The sequence below is a fragment of the Balaenoptera borealis genome (assembly GCF_965194805.1).
Source record: "Balaenoptera borealis genome assembly, chromosome: 19".
NCBI classification, from domain to species: domain Eukaryota; kingdom Metazoa; phylum Chordata; class Mammalia; order Artiodactyla; family Balaenopteridae; genus Balaenoptera; species Balaenoptera borealis.
In genome coordinates this window covers 18683038-18694953 of record NC_138878.1, presented here as the reverse complement: position 1 = coordinate 18694953, position 11916 = coordinate 18683038, and the positions used below count along the sequence as shown (strand labels likewise).

Sequence of the window (11916 nt, the reverse complement as noted above, 5' to 3'; positions counted from 1 at the left end):
ATGAACTTCGCTTAATCCTAATCGAACCACGAATTGAAAGACCGGCCTTAAACTAGACCCCCAAATCCTCACAAATATCCTGCTTTTCACCTCCTCCTTCCTTGACCCTATTAAGACCACGAGGTAGTGATCTTTACTGTAGTGAGTAATTTGCTTGGTTTTACTTATTAACAGGTGTTTGGTTTTTTTTTTTTAATAGCTACATTATTTATTTATTTATTTATTTATTTTATTTTTTTAGCTGTGTTGGGTCTTCGTTTCGTGCGAGGGCTTTCTCTAGTTGCGGCAAGCGGGGGCCACTCTTCATCGTGGTGCAGGGACCACTCTTCATCGCGGTGCGCGGGCCTCTCACTATCGCGGCCCCTCCCGCTGCGGGGCACAGGCTCCAGACGCGTAGGCTCAGCAGTTGTGGCTCACGGGCCCAGCTGCTCCGCGGCATGTGGGATCTTCCCAGACCAGGGCTCGAGCCTGTGTCCCCTGCATTAGCAGGCAGATTCTCAACCACTGCGCCACCAGGGAAGCCCTTTTTCTTTTTTTTTTTTTTTTTAGTTAATTTATTTATTTTTGGCTGTGTTGGGTCTTCGTTTCTGTGCGAGGGCTTTCTCTAGTTGCGGCGAGCAGGGGCCACTCTTCATCGCGGTGCGCGGGCTCTTGTTGCGGAGCACAGGCTCCAGACGCGCAGGCTCAGTAGTTGTGGCTCACGGGCCCAGTTGCTCCGCGGCATGTGGGATCTTCCCAGGCCAGGGCTCGAACCCGTGTCCCCTGCATTGGCAGGCAGATCCTCAACCACTGTGCCACCAGGGAAGCCCCAGTGTTTGGTTTTTTTAATGATATTTTCTGGGAGCCAGCATTTGACACCAGAAATAGGAGGCTTTAATGTCCTTCCTTCAGGAAAAAAGAAAGAAAAAGAGAAAGAAAGGAAGGACGGAAGGGAGCGAAAGAAAGGAAGGAAGGAAGGAAGAGATATGAAGGGGGAAGGGACAGGGGAGAGAAGGGGAAGGAAGAGGGTAATGGAAGAAAAGGAAAGAAAAAATACATTTCACCTATCGAGTTTCACTTTAGGTCTGGCCGCTACCTGAGGGCTCTTGCTAGCCTCTGTGGAAGCAGAGGCATTTTACAAGGCATTTCTAAATATCACAAGAAAGTAGGATATGTCAGAAAAGCAACCATGTATGTGGGATTCAGACGAGTAGGATTCTGATCCTGGCTCTGCCAGAATTTTGGCAGCATGAATTACAGATCCAATAAATGGGCATATCATCTGCCAACCTGAATGTAAGGTTCAAACAAGACAATGGGAGTGAAAACCTATTAAGAATTATACCCTGGAAGTCTAGGAAGAGCAGGAAAAGTGCTGTAAATCATAAAAAGGTAAGCAATGTCTGAATTTTCACAGGACAAAAGATGGAGTTGAAAACTACAGGCCAGTGAACTTCATCAGCCCTAGGTGAAATTCTCTAATGTGACCAGTTGGAAAAGGAAAAGACAGCACCAGATTTACACAGTTTCTATTTTGCAGGAATAGCAGGTAGGAGGATGCTGCAGACCTGGAAAATTCGGATTTCAATGGGGCATTTGCCAATGCACATCATAGACAAGAAAGTGAATGTAGGCTGGATGATAGTGTTGAGGCTTGTTAAAGACCAGGCCCAGAGGGGGCTGATGAGCAAGGACCACCAGAGGAGGCTGCTAGGGACCTGCCCCCATCTCCTGCCCTGGCCCAGCCAGTTCAGGGTGCCATCCATGACTTGGATGAGAATGCAGCAGCACACTCATAGAAGCTGTAGATGACCTGAAGCAGGAAGGGAGGCCTAACACACTGGGTGACAAACTGAGTACAGACTAATTCTAACAAGATTAAATTTAACAGGGGCCACTGAAGTCCTGTAGTGGAGTTAAAAATAAATGTGTAAGAACAAGATAGGAATTAATAAAAATTATAAGTCTTAACTATATCAACTATAATCAGAGAGTTGATCATGTAGAATGCCAAGAAGTATCTTAGGTAAGGTCCATAAAACCTCTTTGGTCCTAGCAAAGAAGCTGATCCCCCTACTCTGCCAGTCAGGCCACATTTCTTTCTGGACACAGTCTATAAACAAAAAGGTATCCAGTGGTCAGTGACTAAGCTCATAAGGGGACATGACACTGTTCAGCTGAAACAGGAAGTAGCTGGGGCTCATCAGCATGAAGGATAAAGGATGTAGAGGGGAAAGTGATAGATATCTATCTGTAACTCTCTCAAGGGCTGGTATGTGGAAAAGAGATTCAACTTTTGTGGTTCTGCAGGAGGTACTCCAGAAAAGTATATTTCATTTTAGCATAACGAAGAACTGACCATCAATTATCACCCTGTGAAATAGTAAATTCCAGGTTCCTGAGGATATATGCAAAACTAAAGATAGCCAATGTCCAGATCGTTGTACAGCAGTTTATGCCTCTGGCAGGGAACTATAACTGAGGTCAGCCCCGACTGCAAGGGTCTGACATTATTGAAATCCCTTTTTATTCCCTGTTGAACTGGCCAGGTCTGAGTCCCTAAAGTCAAACAGTCCTCTAATATGTGATCATTCTTTGGCTTTCCTTTTGATGTATATTCACTTATTTTATTACCAAATTCCATTTGAGGGAAAAAAGCAGTTCACATTAACCAAAAGTTAGCCAAGGGTTAGGATAAAATTTCAAGGTTTCAGAAGGCAGTACAGGTTATTTTAAATATAGTGTCAGTGACTGACACAAAACAGTGTCCCAGCTACAGTATGTCATACTCTTGGGGATGCTCTGTAAGTAGTATTTGATTTTCTGTTACATAGATAATTTCCAATCAATAAAAAAAAAAAAAAAGCAACTATTGCCAGTAAGGCTGAGGCAACAGACAAAATGTTTTCCCCCTTGACCTAAAACTACATTCATACATCTTGAGAAATACACATCAAAATAACCCAGCAGACCATTTAAATCATCCCCATAGTGCTTAGGAAATACTGACAGATAATGGACTAGAGTCATTCACACTTTAAATGATGCAAAGAATTTTCCTAATTGTAAATTATTCTCATGCTTAAAATTTTTCTGCTTATTAACCCTCTGGAATTTTCATTGTGGATCAGAATAAAAGATATTTAATAAAAATTCTGCTTTATCTAAGTAGACATAGTCATGATCTGAAAGGGTGAAAGAATACATGCTTATAGGGAAATACCCTTTGGTATTTATAAGAATGACATGAAGCAGTGACCCAATGAGTACATAAGCATAACTGAGCTTTCATGCCCTGATACTTGATCACTTTGCCATAGCAACAGCATTTTAGGTATAATGGAGGATGCATCAGCATGATGGAATATAAAAAGAGTAAGAAAAATAGAAGTTTGAGATCTAATAGTTTGGTTTCCAACTAGAAGAAAAGTAACTTAAAAGCAAACAATAAAAAGTTGTTTTAAACAATTTTTGTTGTTGTTATTATTGTTGTTGTTTTGGCCGTGCTGCGAGGCATGTGGGATCTTAGTTCCCCGACCAGGAATCAAACCCATGTCCCCTGCATTGAAAGCGTGGAGTCTTAACCACTGGACCACCAGGGAAATCCAGAAGTGTATTTGTTTTATAAATTATTTTAATAGTTTGATGAGCTACAGCATCACAAAAAGTAATTAAAACAGTATCCCCATTGCCACATTTCCTGTCTCATAAGAGTTTATAAGAATATTTTAAATTTTATATTTTCGACACACTGTATTTTAAGATATCAAACTAAAAACTGACAAGTCTTCTTCCAGTCAAGGAGCCACACACTTGGGGCGTTTGGTCAGCTTGTGGTATTTGTGAGCAAGGTCGACAGCCTTCCGTCCTTGCTGAAAGGGGAAAGACCACAAAATTAAATTCCAGTGATTTCCCATTTTCTTAACTCCATTGAAAAGGTAATTTACTTCTTCTTCAGTAAAGTTTTTACGAATTCTTCTTTTTTCTGTAATTAATGAGAATTGTAGAATATATTAGTACTTGCTGAAGAAAGAGTTCTTGAGACCCAAATAAATGCCTAACTTATTCTAAGGATATGGATTACACAGTGAGAAAACGTCATGCCTGGACTACTCATCATATAGAAATCCACTTCAATTAAAACAAAACAAAACTGAGTGCCTACTATTAAACTAGATGCTATCACTGTGATCTCTTCAATAATTGTAACAATCCTATTGCAATAATATTCGCAAAATCCTTCAATCAAGAAACACAAAATTTTATAAACATTTGATTGTTAATTCTCTCAACATTCCTGTGAGGACAGTTAACAAACAGCTTACCTATCTTACAGATACAGTCTTCCCAAAGGGCTCCATAACTTCATAGAATAGAATCTGCATCCCCTGTGTTGGAAGGCGGATTCTTAACCACTGGACCACCGGGGAAGTCCCTTAAGCTTTTTAATTCACTGTTAATGCACGTTATCATTGTGGGTAGATGCTGATGAGGAAGAGTTTTTGTATTTCCAATTAAGGCTGCTATTTACTTTAGTAGGACCTTGAATAGCGATGCTGGGACAACCTTCGAAAATCTTGCCTTTGCATGTCATGACTGTTAGTCCATCTATCCTGAGATAGAAGCCATAGTTCAGATCTTTTAAAGCAGGAGGGAAAAATCTTACCAGCAGAAGGCCAAGAAATCAATGAAAATAATGTCTAAATATTACTTAATGGTATTCCTTAGAATGCAGGCTCCATGAAGACTGGGATTTTTGTCTGTTTTACTCACCATGTGTCCCCAGTGCCTAAGACAGTGTCTGACACATAGTAGGTGATCAATAAATATTTGTTGACATAAAAATGTTACTACCGGTAAAAACTGTTTTAAAACTTATCAATGAAGTTACTTCTTACTTGGGTCTACTGGAAAATTGTGGTTATCCGAGAAATAGATGATTTCAACTTCACTTGCTAAATGATTTGAACTCATTATAATCAGGACCAGATGGGTTATTATAACATTCAAGATATTGGGTCCTGAGGTTGTTCATGTAGAGCCAATCCCCACTTTTCCCCTGCAGTTGCCGTCTCACTGACTTCTACGCTTAAATTAGCATCTGTGCCAAATACCTCAAAGGTTACCACAGCAGCATAGTTGGCAGCCTAGAAGAAGGAAACAGCTCTCTACACCACAAGACTCCCTTCTGTGACTTCTTCAGTGCTCCTCCTAATACTGATTGGTCATTAGAAAAAAGCAGGGAAAAATAGGCAAGAGGGCTCAGTCCTAGAGACTCTTTTTTTTTTTTTTTTAAACTTACCATTTAAAAAAAATTTTTTTTTTAATTAATTAATTTATTTATTTATGGCTGTGTTGGGTCTTCGTTTCTGTGCGAGGGCTTTCTCTAGTTGCAGCAAGTGGGGGCCACTCTTCATCGCGGTGCGCGGGCCTCTCACTATCGCGGTCTCTCTCGTTGCGGAGCACAGGCTCCAGACGTGCAGGCTCAGTAATTGTGGCTCACGGGCCTAGTCGCTCCGCGGCATGTGGGATCTTCCCAGACCAGGGCTCGAACCCGTGTTCCCTGCACTGGCAGGCAGATTCTCAACCACTGTGCCACCAGGGAAGCCCTCCTAGAAACTCTTATTTTTCAAACCCTCTCAAGATTATCAATCCATCCTAAAAGAGAGCCTTGCCCCCAAGGCTCTTTAAATACTTAGATGCTGCAAATGGTCCCTTCTCAAAAGAAGAGTCTCAAATTTGAGTGTAACCTATAACCAAATGAAAGGTGATGAATGTCTCTAGTATGAAAGGGAAATTTATTAAGAGGGGGAAAAATGGCAGTACATCAAATATTCCTGGCCTGCTTGTAAGAGATATAAGACCAATCTAATCACTACCTCTTCAAGATGCCTTTCTAAATTTGAAAAAAGCAGGCCAACTTATTAACTATTGGATTTTAGCTAAGCAACTGGAATCTACAAAAAAGATGTAGGTATTTACGAGCTGAAAGTGACTTAACAGTATTTAGGATCCTTCTGTATAATCAATATATAACCATAATTATGTATATTTCATGATGCTCTGCAAATGATTTTACTATGAAAAATGATTATAGAATACTTTTAGTTGTTATATATATATTTGCTTTTAAGACATGCTGCTCAAGAAATTCTATTATTAATTTGATGCCAACTCCTTGTCAAAAAGATTTCCAACTGTAACGTTTCTATGGAAAAATACCCATTTTCTAACAGTTTCTACAGAAAATATTACTTCAAAAAGTGGGCTACCCTGTAGTGGTACTGCGCTTAATTTTAATTTGTATGCAGAAATTTTAACCTAGAAAAAGACCCAGTTAGAAAAAGTAAATTTGAAATTTCTTTCAAGGTTTTGGCAGTGAAAATGGCCAAACAAAAGTATGTGGCAAAATGTTTCCTGGATGGATCAAGTCCAAATGTCTTCACAATAAATAACAGAATGGCTCTACAGATATTACTAATTTCTAGGTGACTTTGAAAAGTAGTGTACTCAACTGCTTAGTCTTACTCTGCACATACTAATTCCATATGAACAGAAGATAATGGTAATGTTCTTTAAGTCTTGTGATAAATTTGAAATAGTGATAAACCTGAAATGGTGATTAACCCTGTAGTTAAAGAAAAACTCCTGTAAATTAACTCATAGTTTAGAAGTATTTTAATTTTTAAACAGGGCTCTAAGGTTTATACTATTTGTCTCTTCAATTTTGATTGTTCAAAGTGCTACAGATGTGAACCAAAATCTTCCGCAAAATTTTTCTGAAGCACTTGTGCATAGGAGAATAACTTTGCTCTTAAAATAGAAAAGTGATCCAGAGGATAGAAAAGGGGATTCTGGAGAAAGACAGGCTTGCATTTGAATCTAAGTTCTGCCATTTGCCAACTCATTGGCAAATTTCGGCTATTTTCCTACTGCTACGCAACCTAAAAGAAAACAAATTAAAGTGGGAATAAAATAATAGCTTATCTTACAATGTTATTATACGAAATAAAGCAAATAACATGTATGAAACACCTAATACATAGGAGGTTCTTAATAAATGTTAGTTTTCTTCTGCCCCTTCCCCAGCTGGAAAGTAACAGATGAGCAAGCAACATGAAAAAGGGAAGAGGGAAGCCTCTTTTGTCAGGAAGTATGACCCTCATCAGAAGAAAGGGTTATCATTTAAAAGCCATTAATGATGTGACTGAGAACAATCATTCAGCTGTTCTTTTTCAGGAATATACGAAATTTATATTTATTTAAAAATTAAATATATTCACTTATTCCTCCAGGGGTAGTAGATTCATTATTGAGTTGTCGTCTTCTACGTGGGGTCAGCAGAATTTCTGAAAAATACAGAAAACATTTAGTGTACTTAGAGTATCAATCTGAGTAGTATCACATCAATCCCATCAGTATGATATTCCCTTTTTCCCCCTTCTAATGGGAATCCTTAGGTGGATTAGGATGAATTTTTAAATTACTAGAGACTAAATCTACTCCCTGGGAACATTTTAAATCACAGCTGCTCAGAGACAGATTTTCTTTTCAACATTATTTTACCCTTTATCTTTTAATATACTTAATGTTCTAGATCATAGTTCAGAAGGTATGGTTATAATTACAGTTTTGTGTTTTTTTAACATCTTTATTGGAGTATAATTGCTTTACATTGTTGTGTTAGTTGCTGCTGTATAACAAAGTGAATCAGCTATACACATACATATATCCCCTTATCTCCTCCTTCTTGCGTCTTCCTCCCACCCTCCCTATCCCACCCCTCTAGGTCATCACAAGGCACCGAGCTGATCTCCCTGTGCTATGCCGCTGCTTCCCACTAGCTATCTATTTTACATTTGGTAGTGTATATATGTCCATGCCGCTCGCTCACTTCGTTCCAGCTTACCCTTCCCCCTCCCCGTGTCCTCAGGTACATTCTCTATGTCTGCGTCTTTATTCCTGTCCTGCCCCTAGTTTCTTCAGAACCATTTTTTTTTTTTTAGATTCTATATACATGTGTGCTAACATATGGTATTTGTTTTTCTCTTTCTTACTATAATTACAGTTTTAAAACTGCTGAATTAATTACTTTTGTTACAGATAAGTGATTTCCTTAGTCCACTTTTATATCTGTCTTCAGCTTCCACAATGACTTTGTGACGATCACATTGGTATGGGCAAGAGTGTAAGAGCTTGCTAAAATTTCGGCTATTCAGGGATTTTCCTACTGCTATGCAACCTAAAAGAAAACAAATTAAAGTGATGTATAGATGTTACAAAATATCTAATAACAAATTTATGAAAGCAAATATCTTTATGATAGTAACTGAAGTGAAATCAGCAACTTAATTATAAATACGTCAAGAAACTCCAAGTCATGTCATGTGAGAGAGTAAAGACAACAAATATAATACAGTGAAATAAGTGTTGCCATAGCGGTGTGAACAGAGTTATGGTGATATAGAAAAGCAGCATCTACCTTGGCCTAATTCTGAGCAGGAGTCACTATCAGGGAAGATATCCAAAGGAAGTGACCCTTATGCCCAGTCGTCTTTTTTTTTCTTTTTTTTCTTTGTAATGTTTTACTATGGAACATTTCAAACACATGAGAATAAAGAGAAAAGTATAATTACCCACCACATATCCATCATCCAGCTTCAACAATTATTAACTCATGGCGAGTCATATTTTATCTACCCCACCTACTCAGCTCTGCCCCCCATGTACACACTGGACTATGAAGGCTGCAATTTGCATTCTAGTATCATTTCATCTGTAAATACTTCATATGCATTCTTAACAGATAAGAACTTTTTTAAAAAAGACACTTACTTTGTTTTATTTTTTTAAATGGCAAAACCACTATCACACCTAAGAAAATTATGCTTAATACAATCTAATATCCAGTCAGTGTTCAAATTTCCCCATCATTTCAAAACTTTCTCTTTACAGTTGGTTTATTTAAATCATGATCCAAACAAGGTCCACCATTACACTCAGCTGATATGTCTCTTGAGTTTCTTTTAATCTACCAATTCTCCTCTCTTCCTCTTTGTCATTTACTTGTTGTAGACCCTGGGTCATTTGTAATGTGCAGTTTCCCAAAGGCTGGGTTTTGCTGATTACATCCTAGTTGCATCCTTTAAAATATTCCTGTGTGCCCAAGAAACTAGTAACTAGATCTAGATGATTGATCAGATTCAGGTTCAATTGTTTTTAGTAGAACTCCTCACAGGTAGTATTGTGTACTTCTTACTGCATCACATTAACAGAAACATAAAGTCTGACTATCTCTCTTTTTATGATATTGATTGATCAGTAGGTTCAGGTAATGTTAGCCACATCCATCCATTATAAAGTTCTCTATCCACCTGTCACCTATAGGAAAAGTTAGCCAGGCAGAAAGTTGGCAGGGATGAGGACATTTCAAGTACAAAGAACACGTGCAAAAGCACAGAAGAGTAAAAAAGCATAGTGTGTTCAGAGAATCACAGGTACTGTGTGTGGCTGGAGTATAAGGTATGAGAGAACTGTGGGAGAAAACTTGAGGCTGGTAAGTGTTGCAAGGGGCCAGGTCAAAAACGGTCTTGAGGGCTTCCCTGGTGGCGCAGTGGTTGAGAGTCTGCCTGCTAATGCAGGGGACATGGGTTCGAGCCCTGGTCTGGGAAGATCCCACATGCCGCGGAGCAACTGGGCCCGTGAGCCACAACTGCTGAGCCTGTGCGTCTGGAGCCTGTGCTCCACAACAAGAGAGGCCACGATAGTGAGAGGCCCACGCACCGCGATGAAGAGTGGCCCCCACTTGCTGCAGCTAGAGGAAGCCCTCGCACAGAAACGAAGTCCCAACACAGCCCAAAAAATAAATAAATAAATAATAATTAAAGGTGCTAAAAAATAAATAAATAAATGTATTAATCTTAAATGAATTAAAAAAAAAAACGGTCTTGAAAGTCATCTTAAGGATTTTTAACTATTATCTTCAAGTCAATGGGAGGAACTGAAGGATATTTATTAAGCAGGGAAATGACAAGATTTGTCTACAGAAAGCTCAACTGAAGGTAAGAGGATCAGTTGAGGGGTAACTTAAACAGTCCAGATAAATGAGGGGATTCTGAAACACAGCATTTGCAGGGAGAATGCAGAGATTTCTGAGGTAAAATTGGTGAATAATGAGCTGTCGGGGTAAGGGAGATGTTTAGGACAATTCGATTGTAATGGATCGAATGGCAAAGTTTGGAATAAGCATGGCACATTTCTGGTGGACTTAAACAGAACAAATTGCAGTAAAATTTAACAAGTGGAAGCAGGACAAAGTTCCACACAATTCTGAAAGCCAGGCAGAGAGTTCGATTTAGTGAGTTACAGAGAAGCACTGAGGGTTCTTTAGTATGGTGACATGATACAAAGCACATATGAGGAAGAGAAGTTAATAGCAATACACGTTACTTGGGGGTTGGTGAGACTTGAGACTGAAAGACTGCTAGTAATTTAGGCATGAAGGAAAAGGGGCCTGTGTGGGAAAGAAAGAAAGAACCAAATATGATAGACTAGAAATAGGGGATGTAAGGAGAAAAGATAGTTATAGATGATTCAAGGTTTGAAATCTGGGGGGCCTTCCCTGGTGGCACAGTGGTTAAGAATCTGCCTGCCAATGCAGGGGACACAGGTTTGAGCCCTGGCCGGGGAAGATCCCACATGCCGCGGAGCAACTAAGCTCGTGCTCTACAACTACTGAGCCTGAGCTCCAGAGCCCGTGAGCCACAACTACTGAGCCCACAGCTACTGAAGCTCGCAAGCCTAGAGCCTGTGCTTCGCAACAAGAGAAGCCACGACAATGAGAAGCCCGCGCACTGCAACGAAGAGTAGACCCCGCTCACCGCAACTAGAGGAAGCCCGCGCACAGCAACAAAGACCCAACACAGCCAAAAATAAATTAAAAAAAAGAAAGAAATCTGGGGGGTCAGAAGAATAATGGCAACACTAATAAAAATGGAGTGGCTGGAGGGGGGGCAGTTTAAGAGGGAGAAAGATGTTGTGCTTTGAATACATTAAGCTTGAAGTAACAAAATATTAAAGTGAGTATGTCCTAGGTACAGCTGGAAATGGAAGAATGACGCTATAACCTGAGGTAGACGTGAAGTGTGGAGATACAGATTTGAAAATCATTGGTAAAATGATAGATGATGCCACAAAAGTAAATGCTGCAGCAGAGTTGAGTAAGTGCTGTAGACTATATATTGGGGGGAGTATCTGTAGAAATTTGGCAGGAAGATAAGATAAAGGAATAAAGGTGATAAAATGGAGAGCTTTATAGACTGTAAACTTCCTGAAGTGAGGACTGAGTTCTATTCATCTTTGATTCCAGTGCCTGCTGCAGAATAAACACTCCCTAAGTGTCTGCAGAATGAATGGTCACTGAGGGAGCAAAGCAACTAGGAAGGAACTATCTCAAACAAACTAAGGGATGAAAGGGAGTTAACAGTTATAGAGCATCCATTCTACCAACTGGAATATTTTTGACCAGAGGTTCCCAACTGTCTCACTCTGTGGCATCTTTAAGATCTTGGTGATTGGGACTTCCCTGGTGGCAAAGTGCTTAAGAATCCACCTGCCAATGCAGAAGACACGGGTTCGATCTCTGGTCCAGGAAGATCCCACATGCCGCGAAGCAACTAAGCCCGTGCGCCACAACTACTGAGCCCACGTGCCGCAACTACTAAAGCCCTTGCACCTAGAGCCCGTGCTCTGCAGCAAGAGAAGCCCGCGCACCGCAACAAAGAGTAGCCCCCACTCACTGCAACTAGAGAAAGCCCGCGCGCAACAATGAAGACCCAACACAGCCAAAAAAAATTAAAAAAAAAAAAAAGATCTTGGTGATTTTTTCACAGCACCCTTAGGCCAAAAGAAATACCAAATGTTCTATTAGGCCCAAAA

General features: G+C 39.9%; 1 protein-coding gene across 11 annotated transcripts in view; it reads right to left on the bottom strand.

The window, feature by feature from the left end:
- Positions 1-204: 204 nt before the first annotated feature.
- TERB1 (telomere repeat binding bouquet formation protein 1) overlaps positions 205-11916 on the bottom strand; it is a 53237-nt gene continuing 41525 nt past the window's right edge. For 6 of the 11 annotated variants that reach the window (XM_082368916.1, XM_082368913.1, XM_082368909.1 and 3 more), the window contains 3 exons: positions 8072-8221; positions 7263-7328; positions 205-3964 (listed from right to left, as the gene is read on the bottom strand). In XM_082368916.1, the coding sequence (XP_082225042.1) occupies positions 3777-3964; positions 7263-7328; positions 8072-8221 (404 nt within the window). In that variant the 3' untranslated portion in view covers positions 205-3776. Of the gene's footprint in view, positions 3965-4304; positions 4593-7262; positions 7329-8071; positions 8222-11916 lie in introns of those variants that run through there. The other 5 variants (XM_082368917.1, XM_082368910.1, XM_082368915.1 and 2 more) reach the window with 4 other exon arrangements.